The sequence below is a fragment of the Sycon ciliatum genome, chromosome 4, assembly GCF_964019385.1.
Source record: "Sycon ciliatum chromosome 4, ocSycCili1.1, whole genome shotgun sequence".
In the NCBI taxonomy this organism is placed as follows: domain Eukaryota; kingdom Metazoa; phylum Porifera; class Calcarea; order Leucosolenida; family Sycettidae; genus Sycon; species Sycon ciliatum.
In genome coordinates this window covers 681,436-704,016 of record NC_088646.1, presented here as the reverse complement: position 1 = coordinate 704,016, position 22,581 = coordinate 681,436, and the positions used below count along the sequence as shown (strand labels likewise).

Here is a 22,581-nt window from a genome sequence, read left to right as displayed (position 1 = left end):
AACGTGTTTTGATTGATCACATGAACAATACTGGCTCAAATATCCCTGTGTGTCCCGTTCATTCACGAATGGGGTCGTGTGAATTTCAATATCGTGATATTATCATTACTTACCACATAAAAGATAAGAGGTAACAAAAGGTAAAATAGCCATAGATAGAAGTGAAGGGTGTTGCTGAATCTGTTCAGATACGTGTCATAATACCATCCACCAGTTACTGAAGGCCAAACTCCAGTGGCTAGAATTCTCAAAGTGCCCATATCCCGACGACGCAGTCACCAGCATAACAAATGCGGATGCGTTTCCCAACACGCTCTGGGCCACGGAAACGGCCGTCAACTTCTACGTATAGATTTCATGCTGTCTGACACTTTTCAAGCTACTCCACAGTGCTCTTCTGCAGCAAACGTTCACTCTCTTTCTCTCTTTCTACTGTGGTGCAGTTCTACTATGCACTTTGCTTTCAAGTCTTCGCCTTGACTCGAGTTTGCCTTCTTCTGTTTCTGTTTTCTGTGCATTTATGTTCTGTTTGTTTGACTCTTGCAGGAAAAGGATGACTCATGCGAGTTGTTGTATCAGATCCACTGACGTCATGCCTATTATGTTCTGCTAAATCGTCAATTTTTGCACATTTCTTTCACGCCGTGGTCAAATACAAAAATACAAGCTGCTCTTCCACGTCAAAACGTAGATCTACTTGTCTTCTTTTCCACACCGTCTTACGACTACTCGTACTTGTATTTTGTAATGCTGCCATTGTCGAGCTAGCACCCTTCTATTTCTGTCGTCCAGGCCAGGATATGGAGTACGATGCTCGAGTCTTTGATCATGATCGTCATCATGGTCATCATACTGTACAAGCTTCTGCCAGTTCTGGTAGATCTACATGACATTGTACTCTAGTCATAGTCGTACTCGTAGTTGGCAACCAACTCCAGTCCAGGCAGCCGTGCCACCGTGTCCGGGATCACGTTTTCGAATGAAGTGTCAACATGTCACTACTGAGTACTGAGTCAGCTGTTTCGTCGAACTTTCGACTCAATGCGCGTAAGACGCATTATCATTATTATGCATTCTTCTTCTTCTTATTATTATTATTATGCGTGAACCGTGGACACATAATGACAACAGTCATGTAGACCTTATGCTACTCTACACGACAATCATTGTAGTCTACCAATACAGGACTCCAATACAAGACTCCAATGCAGGACTCCAATACAAGACTCAGGAGAAAACAAAAGACCAAGCAGGTATACTGTACTAGTAGGCTCTGAGAGCCCATCCTCCGCAACTACAACTACATGTACTTGGAAATCCTTTACATGCAAAGCTAAGGCCGGTACATATCCCCCCTCTCATCATGGAATAATATCACCATGGTTGTTATAATGGCCAACCTCTTACTGGTGACGAATCTGCGGCCCTTTCTGCAAGCTCTTCACTGTCCTCCGTAAAGAATGAGACGCCATAGCTAGGTACCACAGTCTAGAGTAGTGTGCTAAGGATGATCTTAGTACTTACGGGCTGGATCTGACTCTGTACTGGTCGGAAGGGAAGGAGCAGAATGTCAATTCCCGCTTACAGTAAGATGTTCAAACCAGGGAGTAGCACAATTACTCCCTGGTTTGAACAGTGCGTGATGGGTATGCTTGGAATGCAGCAGAGAAGACCTACCTCCCTCTTCAGACGGAACATTATAAAGAGGGGGCATCAACCGACCTCTCCCCAAGCACCTGCTCACAGTCAATGATCATCGGTATCACAACAGAGATGTGAAGGCGGCTCATAGGCCTATAGGATGGAATGAAATCCAGAATAAATACTTTAAAAAGTCTGAGGGACTGATTTCAAAGTAATTCGCTTGAGCATTATACGATGAAGGTGGGGGCGGATGTGGTGTGGCAAATAGTTAGCAGCAGTTTCATGTGATGCTGAACACTCAAGGCATTAGCTGTATGCTACTTGTCACAGTTACAGGACACTGTCCGTCACTGTCTGCCACTAATCAGCTCCTTGCGTTCAGCCGCTGTCTGCCACTGACCACCTCCTTGCTTCCAGCCACTGTTTGACAGTGTCCAGCGCTTTGCTTTCAGCCAATGTCTGCTACTAATCAGCTCGTTATTTCCAGACAATGACTGCCACTATCCAGAGCCTTGCTTCTGACTGCCACCCAATTTCTGATAGTGCTTCTTGCGGTTGCGGCCCAGTGCATCCTGGGCCTTCTTCCGCTCCTCCTCGCGCTTCTGCTGCATCTTCTTGTAGTTGTCCTTCGCCTTCAGATGCTTCTTTCTGTCATGCTCCTTGTGCATGACGTGCAGCTGCTGCATCAAGGCATTCACCTGCAGTAGAACACCATACATGTGCAACATGGACAAAGACGCGATTTAGAACAACCAACAAACTCTACATAGGCCTAAGGCTGCAACCACACTAGGTACAAAATCACGTACAAACGGCATTACAGTAGAAATCGTCATGCCGACGCGTGCGAAATGCAAAATGCGCTTTGTAGGTTTTCAGCAACTGGCGCACCCCTGTAGAAAGCCACGTTTGTCGTTTTCGTCGTTTTCGCGCTCCATCTCCTGTGTACAACTTTGTTTTTGTACCTGGTCGTCGTACATAGCATCAGCATCAGCATTGTTTTTGAATTTCCCGGTCTTTTCCAGCGCATGGCACGCGCTTTGGTACGACAACGTCACGTGCTGGTCGCGTGAAAACGTCATCTATGCAGACTGAAAAGTGTAGTGTGTTTGCGTACCGACATGTACTGAGATAGGCATGAAAATTTGTACTGTGATTTTTACGTAGTGTGGTTGTGGCCTAAAACAAGTGGTGACATAACACTGTAAGCAACACACTTGGAGCTGAGCCCAAACAGCCATGGCATCCTTTGCATCTTTTACTGCACGGTTGGTGATGGGTTTATATGTGCAGTGCAGGATAGTGCCTTGAAGGGTACATACCTTGCGCTGCGCACTGTCGTGTACAACGTGCTGAGGTTTGAGCTGAGAGCGTTCGCTCTTCCCGATCCAGTCCTTCTCGCGAGATTTGAACGGCAGCTGCTTCTGCAGAGACTTGGGCACCTGGAAAGGATTAAAGCGGCGTCTCTCGCGGACAATGGGCTGCACAAAGGGTGAAGATAATGAAAGACAACAAGCAGAGAATGAAGAAAGCAGTCATTGCTACGAGCCTATGACAAGATCAGATTGGAACGCCGCCAGATAGCCGGATAGCCGGACCACTTCTAGGAGAGTGCTACGTTCTACATGTACCACTATGTAACCAAACAAATCTCTTTTCTCTCTTTTGCATCTGCCATGAGTACATGCATGGGTGCATTGCATGGCACTAATACAGCTTTAGCTAGTGCAGTGTTCCAGGGATTACACACACATGAATAAAGCCATAACAGGCACGCTGTAGCCTTATGTTCCACTACGTGTAGTACAGTTGTGCTAGGTAAATTTTAATTTTTTTTCAAAAGTAGTGCCTTTTCAAAACTTTTTCCAGACCTGGAAAATTTAAATCTAAAATCCAAACTTTTTCCAAACTTCCTAACTTTGCTGCGGACCCTGGTAAAATCAGACCCCCGGTACGAAGCTGGCGCCCTGGACCAGTTCTGATTACATACACTGTTACTAGTACATCCAGCAGCGTTCACACCACTTCCAGGGCGTCGAGGGTCCTACAAGTCCAGGGCATCAAATATGAGCCCGTTGAGGTTGGATTTTACCTAGCACAACTGTAGAATGTGTGCTATGGTGGTAGGATAAATCAAAATTTAACACACTTACAGAGAAGTAATGTTGGGTAGCAGCAGACCAGCTTACCTTGTAGATGGAGTCCTTCTTCTGCTTGATGGTGATGCCCCGTTCGAATCTCATCTGTCCAACCGTGCGCATGCCCGTCCAGGACGACTTGTCCTCTTGCAGCAGTGATCTCACCATGTTGTAGTACTTCGGCACGTCGACGGGCACCCAGGCACGTACAAACACGATGTCTGCGCAAATACATGTGCACAGGCACAAACGCACACGCGCACACACGCAAGCACGCTTTCAGTCTCTTGCCGCATGTAATCTATAGTTTCTTGAGGAGGAGAGAAGCACTACACCACAAAATAAACAATACATTTATAACTATAGAAGTACCAAATGATGTTTTGGGGCTGAACTGGCAGCTTTACGATGTGACCTCACCCACACGTTACTGTGACACAGCTGCCAATAAGGATGCGGAAACAAGGCATCATGTCCACGGCAGAAGCATTGCCGCCAAGTCAGAATCCATCAGCAATAATTATTATTGCAGCCGGGGTCATCCAGCATGGCACCGAAGCAGCTCTGGGTAGTCTGGGTGTGGAGAAACTTACAGTAGAGTCGCGCGCCCAAGAACGTTGTTTCCAAGGGGTTAGCCTGGGACGTTCTTATTTTTTCAGCAATCTGGCAGTGTTCTTGTAACACGTTCTTAGAAACAATCCGTACTGAATCACAAGCTCCCAGAAAACCAACACCGCCGTTCTTAGCTTTAGGCTGTGGCGTTCTTAGTATTCCAGGCTGGACGTTCTTGGGCTCCACATTCTTCAGCGCGCGACTCTACTGTACTTCAGCAAGTTAGGCTATACCGTGATAGGACGCGACTCACCACTCATCAGCAACTTGTCCTCAAACGTGGCTCTGAAAGCACCAATAGGCTTCTGCAACACACACACACACACACACACAAACACACACACACACACACACACAGTTAAGAACTCAGATGGTGGACCAAGGAAAAATGTGTAACATGGAAATTGTGGGCACAAGTTACGCCGTGGAATGTCTCAGTACTCCTCGTCAGTTTTGTGCTAGATTGCGCACGTCTGACTGTTCAAAATCTGGTTTAGTTGGTGGACTCGATCGCATAACTTGTGCCCACAATTTCCATGTTACAGTATTGTCAGTTTGATTTACAATGAAAGATAATACACGGAAAACCCCACACACACCATCCTCAAAGCAAGTGGTCTCTTCGCTGCACTATTTCCAAGAGTCCATAATCCCCCAAAGTGCGCAACTTCACTGATCATATCTGGGACGGCGAAATCCGTGTCGCACGTCATAGTGTGACATCATGAGTAAGGGAAGTGTGTTTGGGTCTTGATTCCGTGGTGGACCGCGTCGACGGAATGACGCAAGTCCGACCCAAAAAAATGACGTACATCACGGATTACGCCGTCCCACAACCCCATCCCAGTTGCGCACTCTGGGGTATTATAGACTCTTGCCATTTCTCAATCGGCCAGGAGCCATCATCAGGAGGTGGAGCTTGCGCACCTTACGAAATGAAAGACAATACCAATTAATACAAAAACAATATACTAGCACCCAGTCATATCTAGTAGCAGCAGCAACAGAAGCAGCAGCAGCAGTGTGCATAGAGAACACAGGTCATATGTATCAGGACTGGCTTCACATCACATGTACACATACCTTGATAGATTTCTTGATCTGTCCTCGGATACCACTGACTGTACGAATGGCAGCACCTTCAAACTTGGATACTTCCAGATCGCTCTGAAACATACCCTGAACAAAAAGCAGGTTGAAAACACAAAATGTTGGCATGTGCGCTCCTTTTCAGGAACTTGATGATTCATTGGAGTCACACAATAACATTCCAGCATCCATATTGATAATATCTCTCAATGCAACAGAACAAGTGTGCGTGTGTGTGTGGGGGGGGGGGGGTGCAAAGGCTGCTGACAGACGGTGGTTAGAGTGTGTGTGTGTGTACGCATGTACATGACTTGATTGTATCTGCTTGTCACACCGGCTGTCTGAACACAGCAGAGCGGTTGCACGAATACATGCACGCAGGCAAACAAGAGTGTGTACTCGTGGCTGTTCATACCTTGATGAACGCCGTGTTCTTGAAGATCTTCGTCGGTGTGCCGACAAGTTTGAGTTTTTTGACAACGTTCGGTGACTTCTCCATCTCCAATATCACACCCACTGCAGCGATACGGAACTCACGCTGGACAGAGCAAAACACACACAAACACTCAGCCAACCCAATAACAGCTCAAAACGGGTTTCTTCCCTAACAAAGTCTTCAAAGTTTTAGCCTGATCCAGCAGCCCAGCAGGCAAAGCTATCGCAGATGTAGGCCATTCCTAGCAGTAGAACCCATCTGTCGACATGAAGTACAACACAAACTCAAGGGTGGACTGCATCTTCTGCGACTTTCATGCTTTGAGCCCCGTTTAAAAACGCCTTGTTATTATTGACTGGACTTTATTGCGATCGGTTCAACCTGTCACTCTGACTTCCACTGATGAAACCTAACAAGGCTGAATGAGCTAGCTGTTGGGAGATAGAGTCTCCTCTGATCACAGATATACATGTATCAACCTGATTGGTTCTACAGTTCTACAGCTCTACAGTCTACTACATTGTACTGCACACATAGAGGAACTGCATGGACTTCCAAGTACTCTCATTTCAGAAATTTTAGGTGCTCAATATGTTCGGTATGAGGGCAAAAGGCCAGGTTAGGTGAACAGAAATTTTAGGTACAGAGAAGCAGTTCCGTATTGGATTATTTGTGTTAGTGTTTGTTCGGTGTATTGGAATTTTAGGTGTGAAACAGACGCACCGAAAGTACCGGATATAAAAGTACACGGAAAATTTGTGAAATGACAGTACTTGTAGTGGATAGTGGCATAAGCTGAGAATGAAGATGCATGTACTACCAGGACAAACTGAACAGATTCATGGCATTCTAAACTTACTACGCCAAAGTTCAACGACTGGATGGCCAGAAAACCAGTACCCGGCGGCGTGATCGGACCTACACACACACACACAAACACACACACACACACACACACACACACACACACACACACACACACACACAGACACACACAGACACACACAGACACACACACAGACACACACACAGACACACACACAGACACACACACAGACACACACACAGACACACACACAGACACACACACAGACACACACACAGACACACACACAGACACACACACAGACACACACACAGACACACACACAGACACACACACAGACACACACACAGACACACACACAGACACACACACAGACACACACAGACACACACAGACACACACAGACACACACAGACACACACAGACACACACACACACACACACACACACACACACACACGAACACACACACACACACACACAGAAGCACACACACACATACACACACGCACACACGCAATTCAAGCAGCATAAACAAACACGCACAAACTTTCCAATAGTGTACAGTCAACCTAGTGAGTAACAACTTCGCCTATAACAACAACTCACGAATAATGACACTATCGTCAGAGCTAGTAGCCATTCGAATGCACGCTGTCAACCTCTCTACTCATGAATAACGACAACTCACGAAGAACAACACTTTTGTTAAATGCGATCGAGGGAGAGGGTTATTCGCAAGACTGAGTGCACATAACATACTACAGTAACAGACTTACCAACTACAGGTAGAAGCTACACAAGTCTACAGATTACCAACTACAGGTAGAAACTACACAAGTCTACAGATACATGTAGAATCTAAACCAGCAGATTATGCAGCATACTGTAAGAGTACAGTGCCTGGACCTGTCGAAGGCCCATCATGGCCTTACAGGCTCAAACGCATAGTTACAGTACAGGATCACTGCATTGGGCCGTCAAACGCACCACTACATACACACATTGCACGCCACACTGTATACGAGCAAGTAATCTATAATAATGATAGAAGTAAGCAAGATACCCCTTGATCTGATCTGCTGGTGGAATACAAGGCACACACACACACACACACACACACACACACACACACACACACACACACACACACACACCACACCACACACACACACACACACACACACACACACACACACACACACACACACACACACACACACCAAGAGGACTGCACTGTATTGTGTACATACCATACATGGTTGCAGTGCAATGCATATGCTCGGGTGTATACTTGAGGAAGCGCTGCCTCAGATTGTGCTCCTCCGAGCTGTACACAGGAACGGTCTGGTAACGGCGCCAGCCCAGCGAAATGATCAGTGGATCACGTGTCTTCAATATACGCTTGTGCCATCGGTGCTTCTTGATTCGACCCTACACAATGCAAAACAAGGGAGTGTCGTAATAGAAAATAGTGCAACACACACACACACACACACACACACACACACACACACACACACACACACACACACACACACACACACACACACACACACACACACACACACACACACACACACACACACACACACACACACACACACACACACACACACACACACACACACACACACACACACACACACACACACACACACACACACACACACACACACACACACACACACACACACACACACACACACACACACACACACACACACACACACACACACACACACACACACACACACACACACACACACACACACACACACACACACACACACACACACACACACACACACACACACACACACACACACACACACACACACACACACACACACACACACACACACACACACACACACACACACACACACACACACACACACACACACACACACACACACACACACACACACACACACACACACACACACACACACACACACACACACACACACACACACACACACACTACTACTACTACTACTATAGCATGACTGCCCATTGGGCAATGTCACCCCCGGAGGGGGCCAGAGTTTGGAGTGCACCGTCATTGGCAGGACTTCTGGTGCCTCGTCAAATCTTGCTGTCGTCGGAAACGTTTCGGGCAATGCATGCAGATCAGCGGCAGTGATTCCCTATCGGCTGCAGCAAGACGTTTTCCACGGTTGCAGTTATGGCGGTTAAAACCAGCCCGGGACTTGAAGCAGCGATTGCAGCGTTGACAATGCTGGAAGCAGCAACTAGCGAGAGACGCCGTCAATGCCGTATCTGCATGTTCAGGGAGTGCAGGCTGGCAGCGATGAACTGCAAGCCCACCCTTACTGCGGAACCATCGGCAGCAACTGACGCACTGTGCTGAACCACGCTGTTGGTGGACGGGAAGTTGGCGCTCAGCCAAACACTTGTGCCGTGCCTTGTCTTGAGGACGAGAGAAAGCCCGGTTGCAAGATGAGCAGAGTACGGATTTCTCTACTGCCCGAGGAGGCTGAAAAACCAGAACCTGCTCTCGCCAAGCTGACCGGTCTTGTGCGCAATCAAACCAGTTTGGAATGGACTTCGTGTCAGTAGCCACAACGTCTCTCCACCTACGCCTGGGACCGCAGAAGGGGCGCGCAGCCAACAAACGACCAAACAACAGCTGCAATGGGACACGGTCCTCCGACATCCGAGCCACATGACCAAGCCACTCTAAACGACGATGGCGCATCTTAACAGAGAGTGGCACTGGGTCACCCCAGTGACGACGTAACTGCGCAGACGTGATGCGATCGGATTGCTGCTGACTGCGAGGGATGGCTAATATTGTGCGGATGCAGCGATGATGGAAGGCATCCAAACGTCTACTATCAGCTTTCAAGGGCGTCCAGCACTCACTGCCGTACAGCAAAATGGACAAGACACAGGCCACGTATAGCTTTCGCTTACTGACTAATGACAGCGAGCGATCCGACAAGACTGGAAGAAGAGCTCCAAAGGCTTTGGAAGCCTCAGCTATGCGGCGACTGACGTCAGTAGAGGAGCGGGCATCCGGTGTCACGACGGACCCCAGATAAATGAAGGATGGAACGTGCTCCACAGTATCACCGTTGACGTTCATATCGGCTCTATCAGGCATGTTGACTTGGCTACCTGCCACGAGAAATTTCGTTTTAGCAGCGTTGACGCAGAGGCCAAAGGAAGAGGCAACCGTGCAGAATGTTTCAAGGCACTTCTCAGCACCAGGGCGGTCTTCAGCGAGCAAGACCGCGTCATCTGCGTACTCAATGTCGTTGATGATTGCGGCAGTAGACTGGCGAGCGGGCTTTGAGAAAAGGTTGCCATTGATGCTAAATTGGATGGGGATGCCAGGTGGATGGTCGCTGTCCTGCATCACTTGTGCCCACCGCTCAAGCACAACACCGAAGTACAGATTAAAAAGTACTGGGGCCATCACACAGCCTTGACGGAGGCCATTGTTGACCGCAAACGGCTCGGTAGTGCTGGCACCGACGCGCACAGCTGCCTGCATGCTCTCGTGGAACGATTGGATTAGATTGAGGAGCCCTTCAGGAATGCCTAGCCTCCCCAATGCTAGCCAGAGTGCTTGGCGTGGTACGGAATCATATGCTTTCTTCAGGTCTACGAAGACACAGAACAGCTTCTGACGGTGCTCGTACGATTTCTCGATGAGCTGGCGAATGGAAAAGATGGCATCAGCGCAGCCGCGACCAGGGCGAAAGCCACACTGGGATTCTGGAAGTTCTTGTTCCGCGACAAGTTGGAGACGGTCCTGAATGAGACGGCCACAAACCTTGCCAGCGACATCTAGGAGGGCAATGCCGCGCCAGTTGTTGCAGTTGGTCAAGTCACCCTTTTTGGGAATCGGGACGAGTTGGGCATCCCGCCAATCCTGGGGAACCGTTCCGTTGGTCCATGCAGTGTGAATAACATCAAGCAGAGCCTCAAGCAATGGTGTACCACCAGCTTTAAGCAGTTCAGGTGCAATTCCAGATGAGCCAGGAGCCTTGCAATTAGCCAGCTGGCGTATAGCCATAGTGAGGTCCTCTAGCGAGGGAAGTTGGCCGAGTGACTCATCAACTTCACGCTGCTCAATGTGGTCAAAGATGGTAGCATCGAAGGTGCTGCGAATGTTCAATAGACGGGCAAAATGCTGCAGCCAGCATTTCTCTTGCCCCTCCTGGGAGCTACAGATAACTCCGTCACTGTCACGGATGGATGGAATGGAGATAGGTGATAGTCCCGAATAGCACTTCTGTATATCACGGATTGCAGACCATGCGTGCTTGCCACTAAACCGGCTTGACTCAACCACATTAGCTTTACGTCCAATCCACTCACTCTTTGCGTTACGCACGGCAGCTCTGCACTTGCCACGAGCCTCGACAAAGCGACGCCTGTCAGCGTCAGAACCAGAGGCGAGCCATTTGCGATGTAAGGCATTGCGGCTATCCAGCATAGGTGCAAGAACATCAGCACACGCTTCAAACCAATCAGGCTGGCGACGACGTGGACGGCCAAGATGCTTCTCAGCGCTGGTGACGATAGCAGATTTGATGGCAGACCATTTGTCCTCAACGCAGCCATCATGATTCCAGGATCGTAACTCTGACGCAACAGACGTCGCATATTGCTCACGAGTTTTACAGGTTGCAGCTCTCTGCGCTTCCGTCATGCAGGAGTGTTTGACAAGTTGTTGCACATCAAACTTGACAGGTCTTTTTGCACGCTTGTGGCAAGCAGATGAGCGGATGCGGTATGTGAGACACACAAGGTTGTGATCTGTACTACACTCAGCTCCCCTGATGACATGGCAATCCATGCAGTTGGACAGGTCTTGTTCCCGGACCATTGCATAGTCGATGCAGTGCCACCGCTTCGAGCGGGGATGTTGCCAGGTACACTTGTGGATGTTACGTTTCATGAACCAGGTGTTGCACACAGTAAGGCTGTTGCACGCTAAAAACTGGAGAAGCTCAGCGCCAGCCTCATTGACAGTGCCAACACCATGTGGGCCACGTGTTCCATACCAGCCATCGTCACAGATTTCAGCTCCAACTCTAGCGTTGAAGTCTCCCAAGATTATCAAGGAGTCCTGGGTGGGTACGGACAGAATAACTTCCTGAAGAGAGTCAAAGAAATCGTTCTTTGCATCGCGACTGGACCGGAAAGTCGGTGCGTAGCACACCACGACGTGGACCCAAATGTCACCGAACTTTAGCTTGCAGCGTGCTACACGCGATGAGACAGCAGACCACTGATTTCCCCCTGCTACGAACGCTTGCTGTGCGCGTCCGCGTAGTACGACTCCAACTCCTTCGCCTCGTTTGAAATCGTCCGTTGGGATGGCGCGACCTGACGTGAGAACAATTGCATCCTCGACACGGAATATATCTTTACCAAACCACTTCGACTCCTGGAATCCAGCCACTTCTATTTCGTACCGACGAAGTTCACTGACAACGATGTTGATTTTCTTGTCTTCCACGACGCGCTTTCCACGAGCAGCAGTTGAAACCGGGCCATCGATGTTCACTAAAGTCCTGACGTTCCACGAAGCAAATTTGACAAGAGCACCAGCTGGGCGCCTCCGACGGGTGCCTCCAAACTCTGCTGCTTTGAAGCTGAAACTCTACACATCCGAGGGGTAGCTAGCCCACTGCGGATGGAGGACTACGGACGACGCGACAGTGACAATATCAAATTCAAATAATTGTCCTGTAAGTCACGTCGTTGGATCCGCTGCCCTAAATTCAAAAGGTCTACACTTGACACGCCAGGGGCTCTCCTAGCAAGCTAGGAGAGCCCTGAGTGTACCTACGCTGCTTCGGAGGCTCTAACTAGTCTCAGCAAATAGAAAAATTCCGGAGCTAGAAAAATTCAAACTGTCCCCCAAGAAGACAGTCAACACACACACACACACACACACACATACACACACACACACACACACACACACACACACACACACACACACACACACACACACACACACACACACACACACACACACACACACACACACACACACACACACACACACACACACACATCGACATCAACACAAGATAATCTTCAACCCCTCGGCACACTGAAGAGTTGTCAGTTCTAGACGACAGCATTTGTTGGTAATGAACAAACATCATGTTTACGCCCGACTCTACTTTGCCTTTCAAAGCCAGCATTTCTGTTTCTGTTACCGTCTCCCTCCCAAGTGCATACACAATGCTTTGCAATACCGGTACACCAAGAACATTGCATTCATGATCCAGTTACACTTACGCGTATATAGCCAATGTTCTGTTCACCACTGAGCAGACCGCCGATGATAACCGGGTAGCGCGGGTCAAAGTTTTCCACAAACTCGCAGGGCATACCGCGAATCTGGACACAAAACACAACCAGAACACAGAAGAGAGAGAGAGAGAGAGAGAGAGAGAGAGAGAGAGAGAGAGAGAGAGAGAGAGAGAGAGAGAGAGAGAGAGTCCAGACAGCTGACTACCTAACTATATCATACACCTACAAGACAAGAAAGTCCGTCTTTTCATAATTCGTAAGGCGGACATCGCCAAACGTGCCGGTACGCGGTCCCAAGGAAAAATAATAATATTCAATAGCAATGTGAAAAACATTGTGGGCACTTCATAAATCAGAAACGAAACTCGGAATAAACAACTTAGTTTGGGCCAATAAAACTATTACAATGTACTCTCAAGCCGCTTTGGATAGTCCCCACGTAAGCGGGCCTTAAAACCCATCACAGATGGAGAAAGCCTACGTCTCCGAAATGGAGGTCCTATCGTGCGAAACCTCCTTGTTGTCATCCCAACGGGCAGGATTACATCACTGATTCACAAACACAAGTTACACAACATATGCAAACAAAGCCCAAGCGACACCCAGCTAGTCCTCACCTCAAGTCGCACGTAGGAACCAGGACGGTAACCTTCGAGTTGTGCACGAGTTTCATCATCGACACCATCGAAAAGTGTACGATTGCGCTGCACAAATCCAGCAAAGGACAGAGGAAGAGTGAACGAATGAGGTTTTAATACAATAAAAATCATCAAGAGCTTGCCAATGAGGTCAGTGTTTAATTACTGACACAATACAGTACAATAGACTACAGAACAGAACTGCGAATGGCCAGTAAGGTCCCATTGATGGCGACCCACATCTACGCCACAGTGGCAAATGATGTGACGAGACACATGTTTAGGCGGTTGAATGGCGTTACAGGCCAGTCTCCACTCAACAACCGGTCTCAGGTTGCAGTCAGGAACACGATTTTCAATGCAGTGTGTCCTCCGCCTTGTGATGTGCTGTCATCATCATACCATATAGCCATGCAGCCATGGGTAAACCATGCACATATACACTATAAATCAGTAGTGTCAGCGTACCTCGGATTGCTCTGTGACTTCCTGCTTCATATCATCATAGAATGCGGTTTCACCGTCTCTCTGTTCTGGCCTATCAAGGAAGAGAAGGGACACAGATCATGATAATCATCATCATCATCATCCACAACTGTGCCATACGAGTATACTATGTAAAAATTACTCACAAACCCTATAAATACGCAGCAGTACATGCATAGCATTGCACGATTTACTTTACAGCAGCAATAGCAGCAGCAGCAACAACACACTGTACATGTAGCAACAACACACTGTAGCAACAACACACTGTAGCAGGAACACACTGTAGCAACAACACACTGTAGCAACAACACACTGTAGCAACAACACACTGTAGCAACAACACACTGTAGCAACAACACACTGTAGCAGCAACACACTGTAGCAACAACACACTGTAGCAGCAACACACTGTAGCAACAACACACTGTAGCAACAACACACTGTAGCAACAACACACTGTAGCAGCAACACACTGTAGCAACAACACACTGTAGCAACAACACACTGTAGCAGCAACAACACACTGTAGTTGCTACAATACTTACTCGGTACCCTGCTTCTGCATCTTCTTGATCTTTTCCTCTCTCAGTCGCCGGCGTGTGTCTTCTTGGCTTTCACCAGGACGAGGGCCACTGTCACTGGCGCTGTTGCCAGCACCACCAGCACCACCAGCACCGCTACTATCTCCAGTGCCTGTGGACATCTCATCGGATGATGACTCATCGTCATCATCTGACATGTCAAAGTCATTGTCGCCTGCTTTATGCACTTCACCAGTCTCCATATCCTCAAAGTCACCAAATAGCTCTGTAGAAGCAGTAGCAGAAATAAGAAATGCAGTCATCCACCATCCAATAAACAAACATGCATACATAATCTTATTCACTCACTCACTCACACACACACACACACACACACACACACACACACACACACACACACACACGCACACACACACGCACACACGCACACACGCACACACGCACACACCCACCCCATTGGACGCCCATCGCCAGAGGCGATGATAGCGATGCTACAGCAGAAGCCATAGCAGCTTGTGCTGGGATTGCACCATTCAACAGCTTGCAAGGCTGAAGAATTGACCGCCACTATTCAGCCTGGTCTACACCACACAGCTATGAAGTGGCTTTTCTGGCCAGTGAATCCCTACTTTTTGGTCTTTTTTTTATTTTTTCCCGCACACACATCACACCACATACTCCGGCATGCACTGGCTGTTGGTAACCACCCAGGAGAATGAAAGAAAAGTAAGGAAGAGCCTGAGAAAGAGAAGAAAGACGTGTGTGACCATAATCGTCAGGAATCAAACCCGCAACCTATCGACACACACACACACACACACGTGCGCGCACGCACGTCCACACTCTCCCTCCCTTTCTCATAAACATACACAAACAAACACACAAACTCTCTCTCTCTCTCTCTCAGCCGGTTCTCCTCCTGTGTGCTACATACTGGTACTTGTCGTTTGATTGACAGCATGTTACAAGGCGGAGGATGCACTGTGTTGAAAACAGTACTCCCGCAACACAGTGCGTCCTCCGCTTTGTAACATGCTGTCACCAAACAAGGCTTACCTAATACTGGTGCTCCTACAAAGACAACACGGCATTAGTCACTATCACACTGTCTTATCCTGGTAGAGCTGAGCTAGCAAAGACCAGCAGCACTATACACAAGTAGCTACTTGTAGAATGAACTTAACAGGACATCTTCATGTACATGTACGTGTATCACTACTCCCTTACCATCATCAGAGCCAGCGCCATCTTGCATCATAGCCCTCAGCTCTGCATCAGCGGCATCACCAGTCACAAACAGATTCTTCAGCTTGACCATGCACTGCACACGAAGAGCACAATAAGAAACAGCATACAATAGAGCTCACCGATGACATCCACACAGGGTTGCTCACTGTCCGTCTGTCTATCCGTCCATCTGCCCACCAGTGCATTTCATGAATTTCTTGGCTCGGTCTTGATCCAGGAGGGTGGTGGTGTTCCTGCGGACGCGGAAAACTGGGCCTTTGGCCGAGTCTCAAGCGAACTATGAATTGTTATTTTTGGCTCGGCCTGTGCTGGAGCGTTGTTGTACGGATATCAAGCTTTTGCCGAGCTGTCTGTCTGTCTATATGTCTGCCTGTCTGTCTGTCTGTCTGTCTGTCTGTCTGTCTGTCTGTATGTCTGTACGTATGTATGTCTGTACGTATGTATGTATGTATGTATGTATGTATGTATGTATGTATGTATGTATGTATGTATGTATGTATGTATGTATGTACAGTCAACTTCGCTTATAACGACACTCAGCGGGGCATCAGAAAAGTGTCCTTATTCGCGAAGTGTCGTTATACCCGAAGTCTCATTATACGTGTCACAGTTGGATGGGACTTTGCTCTGGGCATGACAATTATGTCGTTATTCGCGAATTGTCGTTATATCCGCAGTCGTTATTAGCGAAGTTGACTGTATGTATGTCTATATGTCTGCCTGTCTGTATGTACGTATGTATGTCTGTCTGTCTATATGTCTGCCTGCCTGTCTGTATGTATGCCAGCGAACCTTCACGTCTATCAGTGGAAGGACTCGACACAAGTGCAAACTGACTGACATCCAAACTACAGCGGCACCACCCCTGGAGTGCTCCGCCTGTCACCGGAACTTCCGCTCGACTAGCGGCCGGACACGCCACCGATGCGGCAGGGTGACTAGTACCATTTGACTTGTCCCTTCGGGGACTGCGTAGCCAGACTTGGCAGCAGGATCAAGATCAAGATCAAGATGTATGTATGTATGTATGTATGTATGTATGTATGTATGTATGTATGTATGTATGTATGTATGTATGTATGTATGTCTATCTATATGTCTGCCTGTCTGAATGTATGTATGTATGTCTGTCTGTCTGTCTGTCTATATGTCTGCCTGTCTGTCTCTATGTGTGCCTGTCTGTCTGTCTGTCTGTCTGTCTGTCTGTCTGTCTCTATGTGTGCCTGTCTGTCTGTCTGTCTATCTATATGTCTGCCTGTATGTATGTATGTATATATGTAAGTATGTAAGTATGTATGTTTTGCGTCTACACGTGGCCGCGCCCGTCATCGCTGCTCACGGACTTGTAGTCGTCCAACCGTTCAGGACCGTCAGGGTTTCAAATGTATTTGCGCCTGCTCCCGCCGATTTCGTTTACCGCATCACCTGAATCGTCACAGGGCTGTGTGTTCCTCCTCTCTCTCAGCTGCCCCTCCGGGGCCCACATAACCTTCATGGCAGTGGCTCAACAGGACAGGATGTATGTATGTATGTATGTATGTATGCAGAGCTCACTGACTCGTCAGTTTGAGCACTCTGGCAAGGTACGTTCGGGCCTGATTGGAAATTTTTATTTCCATTGCTATCAGGTTCGGCCTCATTTTCTCTGTGCTGCGCTGACGAGTCCACAAAGGACGAAACAGTTCTGTCCGCAGATTGAGTATGTATGTATGTATGTCTATATGGCTGCCTGTATGTACGTATGTCTGTCTGTCTATATGTCAGCCTGTCTGTCTGTCTCTATGTCTGCCTGTCTGTATGTATGTCCGTTCATCCATCAGTCTCCCTCTCTAGGTTATCAAGTCATGATCCGGCACATTCCAAGATGGCTGTTCAGGCAACACTCACTCACCTCGTCATCCCATACGGTGGTGGGAGCACAATACCGAGACGAATCGCGGCCATGGAACCGACCTGGTGCGCACACCTGCTCATCGAGAGGCCGCTCGGATATCGTACCGCTCATCTCCGCTTGGCTAGTCTCTCCGACTGACTTGCGTGTTATCAGCAGCGTATCATCATCATCAGCCTTCTCATCTTGACTTTTCTCTTGACTTGAGCCACCCTTGGCAGGCCCTGCGGTGTTCATAAGCAGCATAGGAAATGCAGAGGCGTGTAGCCTATTGTAGGACAAACTGACAAACATCTACAATACTAGTACACAGTGGTAAGTGACAGTAACTATATCACTCACAAGGTCAGCGTGTGAACACCGACATGACAGGGATATCAATACTTGCCACAAATGCATTTCACTCGCATGTATGAATATGCACGCACACACGCAAGCACACACACACACACACATACCTTGTCCATAAACGATTTTCTGCAGGTTTTGAGCCGTCTGGGAGCGGAGGCGGAAGGCGGCAGCTGCTTTCGACCTGAGGTTCTCCTTCCATTTGAGAGAGCCTGTAAAGTGCAAGAGAATACAGCACGATGACATCATACAATGCACACCAACACAGTCATACACACAGACAGACGAAACACAACTAGAAATCAACAACAGATGCACAATGGTACCATTTCAGTGAGGTTCTTTAGCTACTTTGAAGTTGTACTATCCAAGACAGGTGAAGACCAGACAAAGTACATGAACAGAGGTTGCGAAACAAAACGTTACCATACCGATTTCACTGATGTCTCCTTCTTCGTTGTCATCGTCGTCGTCGTCATCATCATCATCCTCATCGTCATCCTCTTCCTCTTCACCACTGGTACTCTCCTCATCCTCGGAGCACATATCGTCATCGTCATCACTGTCATCCTCATCCTCATCGCCGTCATCATCTGTTCCGAACTCCATGGACTCTTCATCGCCAATGCTCTCATCATCACTGTCGCCTTCCTCTTCTTCGTCTGAATCATCATCATCATCCTCATCCTCATCCACATGCTTATCATCACCAAAGATAGCACGTCGACGCACACGGCCGTCTTTGTCCACAACTTCAACCGAGCGTGGCATAGCCATACTAGAGTAAGAGTAAGAGAGAGAGAGAGAGAGAGAGAGAGAGAGAGAGAGAGAGAGAGAGAGAGAGAGAGAGAGAGAGAGAGAGAGAGAGAGAGAGAGAGAGAGAGAGAGAGAGAGAGAGAGAGAGAGAGAGAGAGAGAGAGAGAGAGAGAGAGAGAGAGAGAGAGAGAGAGACAGGCAGACAGAGAGATCAAAACAAAGCCTCACCTACGTATACATGTAACAGAATCCATTCACCCACTCCAACTGGCAATGAAGTGTGAAGCACACGAGTACATGTACAATCATGTACTGACAAAATTATAAAGCGCACATACATACGCACATGTGCACATCATGTGTCCGTACCACACCACCCTTGCTGCTCTAGCCTGGTCTACACAACATGATGATTGGTACAAGAAGCCTTTCCTGGCCAGTGCCCCACCACCATGTGTAATTGCATGCACACACACACATACATAGACAGGCTACACTAGCAGTGCATGATATTATAGTAAAGGTAGTACAGGTAGTACTAGTAGCAAGAGTACATAACCCCCCAGAGTGTGCAACGCCTGATCCAGCTCTGCATAGGGTCTTGGTCGAGCGGAATCGGATCTTTGCGTCATAATACCGTACACATCTGAGGGGAACCCGGGGAGTCGCGGGTACTCTTGGATCAAAAACAATGGTACCCTGCCTCGAGACCGGCCTTGCGCTGGTGTGGAGTGTACGCATGACATCAGAAGATCCGATTCCGCTCGACCAAGACCCTATGCAGAGCTGGATCGGCGTTGCACACTCTGGGAGGTTATGTTATGTACTCTTGGTAGTACTGTAAAAGCCATTATTCTAACGAGGCGCATATATAACGATTTCCCAAAAGTGACTAGTTTACGTGTACAAAAGGTAACGATTTTCACTCATTCTCAACGCTCAATAGGATAGCATATGAATCGATTTCTGTACAACGATTTCTATTTTAACGACAGATTTCTCCTCGTTAACTCGTTAGAGTTAGCACTTCGTTATATATACAATCAACTTTGCGAATAACGACACTTGGCGGGGCATCAGAAAAGTGTCCTTATTCGCGAAGTGTCCTTATATCCGAAGTCCCATTTAAATGTATGCGAACCCATATTTTGTATAGTATGACATGCATATCAAAATGAAGCTCTTTTCATGCTCTATGTCGATACTTTATTTTTATATTACAATTGAAAGGAACAAAATAAGAAAGAATAAGTGAGTAAGAATAAGTGAATGGGTACAGTGAGGGCTGCGTCCCACCCGCCTGTGTGGATTCACAGGAAGTGTGAGTTACGAAGTCTGAAGAAAATGTTGAACAGTCTCTGCTGGGATGACGACTACACCATAGCTCAGTGGTTAGAGCATCGCTAGCTACAAGCGAGGGTCCCTGGTTCGAGTCCTGGTGGTGACAGTCAATTTTTTCTTCAGACTTTTCCCGTTTGTCTCTTTCCCTCAAACTAGTGAAAACTAGTGAAAGGAACTACAAAGTCAATATGCAAGGGAGATGGATTGAAAAATTAGCCTTTTGGAACCACCTACGGGGACATGCCATGTACTAGTACATGTACGATGATTACTGTACAATCATTGACATTGTACAACTACATGTACAGTCAGTTTCAAAAAGATTAGCAATCCTGGTGATCGCCCGGGGAGTTTGCCGTCTTACCGTATGAGCGCTCGAGCGCTGCCTGGAAAACTCACTGTGAACTCGAAGAAATATTCCGCGCGAAAGCATGAAAAATGACAACTCACTCAGGTCGATGTCGGTACAGTCGTGTACGTCTGGTTCACAACAAACGAGTTCTTCCTCGTATCGATTATGTAGTCAGAGAGGACATGTCGAAAGTGTAGTAAATGCCGAGGCTGACGAGCGGCATGGGTCCCGATATGTTTTGTGACCAAATAGTTTCTTTGAGCTGCGATGCAGTTTACTCTCACCATGTGACGAAAACGACATCGACACAGACTCATTCCCAAGGCCATGACTTCGACAACATTTTGAGAAAAGCAGACACCTGTGGAAGCTGATAGAAGACGGCGTTGACTTCTAAATTCAAATAAATTGGCGATCTTGAAATACTAAATAATTCTCAAAAAGAAATCGATCGATCGATGTGCCGGTGTATTCAACACGTAGCTACAGCGCAATGACTTCCATATTCACTCACACCGTTTCAGTGTTGTGGGTGTGTTCACATGGCGTGAGCCAGTCAAGTGTCAGTCAGTTCGGGAGGAAGCGGGAGCTAGCTAACAACAACCGTGAACAACAACAAGTCTGCTTGATCACCAAAAAACAATGAAAAAAAATGTGAGTTGAAGATAGGTTGGGATTTGAACTCACAACTTCATGGTCAGCAGACAGCATGCATAACCACAAGGCCAGAAAGGAAAAGATAAATCGTGGGTTTTGATAGAAAAATCGATATTGGCTTCCAGGGCAAATTGCAAACCATGGGAAAAGGCCGGAAACCTGGCCGAAATTCTAACTCCTTAACGGCTGGTCCAATTGTTCCGAAACCTTCACAGAACAATTTGCCGTGCCCTAACCAGCCCGTTTATGTACTTTGTTGTCCAAATTTCCCTTATCTTCATACTTTTTAAGACCAAAACCTGATTGCTAATCTTTTTGAAACAGACTATAGTTATGCTGATCAGTGATCACTCCAATTATTTTGAAGCACCCCCCCCCCCCCCCTTGGCTGCATATTCTTGCATGTGTGCCTTTATCCATCGCCATGGGTTCTGGTACTTCTGCATGACAGGTACTTGAAATGGCTGTCAAAAGCCCAGAAAGTCGTTATTCAAGCAGTGAATATGACCTCGGGGCACTAAAAGTATGTCGCTATTCGCGAATTGTCGTTATTCAGATAGTCGTTATATCCAAAGTTAAATGTATACAGTTAGATGGGACTTTGCTCTGGGCATGGAAATTCTGTCGTTATTCGCGAATTGTCGTTATATCCGCAGTCGTTACTAGCGAAGTTGACTGTACAGCTTTTACAGTACTCGAATTTCAGAATTTAGGTGCTCAATATTTTCGGTATGAGGACAAAAGGCCAGGTTAGGTGAGCAGAAATTTTAGGTACGGAGAAACAGTTCCCTATTGGATTATGTGTGTTAGTGTTTGTTCGGTGTATTGGAATTTCAGGCATGAAACAGACACACCGAAAATAAAAGTACACCGAACATTTGTGAAATTACAGTAACCACCAAACCATACCTGCCTTTGCCAGAACCTGTAGAGTCACCCTGAATGCAGTAACACAGAGAACACATAAAAAGTAGAATGAGCATCGCTGCACATAAGCACATGTAAATAGCTCAGCTCTCCGGGGAGCACGCAACAACACAGCAACGCCGGCCCATGAAATATACTTTAGTTTTATGCCCGTCAACTGGCAACAAAAAGGTTTGTTGTTGTTGTTGTTTCGTTTAAAGCATTGGCAATGCTGACTTCTCACCGGAGAGCAGGGCTATCTGATTCCTACAAAACAAAAACAAGATGTGCAAGTGTACAATTATCCATAATATGTGTACGTGCCATGCATGAAAGCAACCCTGAGAGTGACTATC

General features: G+C 47.4%; 1 protein-coding gene across 1 annotated transcript in view; it reads right to left on the bottom strand.

Moving 5' to 3' along the window:
* Positions 1-1,776: 1,776 nt before the first annotated feature.
* The window catches only part of LOC135813771 (ribosome biogenesis protein BMS1 homolog), a 28,323-nt gene continuing 7,518 nt past the window's right edge, over positions 1,777-22,581 (bottom strand). Inside the window, exons 9-25 of the mRNA XM_065326776.1 lie at positions 22,229-22,257; positions 18,645-18,991; positions 18,324-18,425; positions 17,866-18,089; positions 15,954-16,047; positions 14,730-14,991; positions 14,164-14,233; positions 13,675-13,761; positions 13,043-13,144; positions 7,999-8,179; positions 6,779-6,837; positions 5,899-6,021; positions 5,478-5,573; positions 4,648-4,699; positions 3,834-4,003; positions 2,967-3,125; positions 1,777-2,342 (exon numbers count right to left, since the gene is read on the bottom strand). Coding sequence (XP_065182848.1) covers positions 2,145-2,342; positions 2,967-3,125; positions 3,834-4,003; positions 4,648-4,699; positions 5,478-5,573; positions 5,899-6,021; positions 6,779-6,837; positions 7,999-8,179; positions 13,043-13,144; positions 13,675-13,761; positions 14,164-14,233; positions 14,730-14,991; positions 15,954-16,047; positions 17,866-18,089; positions 18,324-18,425; positions 18,645-18,991; positions 22,229-22,257 — 2,355 coding nt within the window. The 3' untranslated portion in view covers positions 1,777-2,144. The remainder of the gene's footprint in view (positions 2,343-2,966; positions 3,126-3,833; positions 4,004-4,647; positions 4,700-5,477; positions 5,574-5,898; positions 6,022-6,778; positions 6,838-7,998; positions 8,180-13,042; positions 13,145-13,674; positions 13,762-14,163; positions 14,234-14,729; positions 14,992-15,953; positions 16,048-17,865; positions 18,090-18,323; positions 18,426-18,644; positions 18,992-22,228; positions 22,258-22,581) is intronic.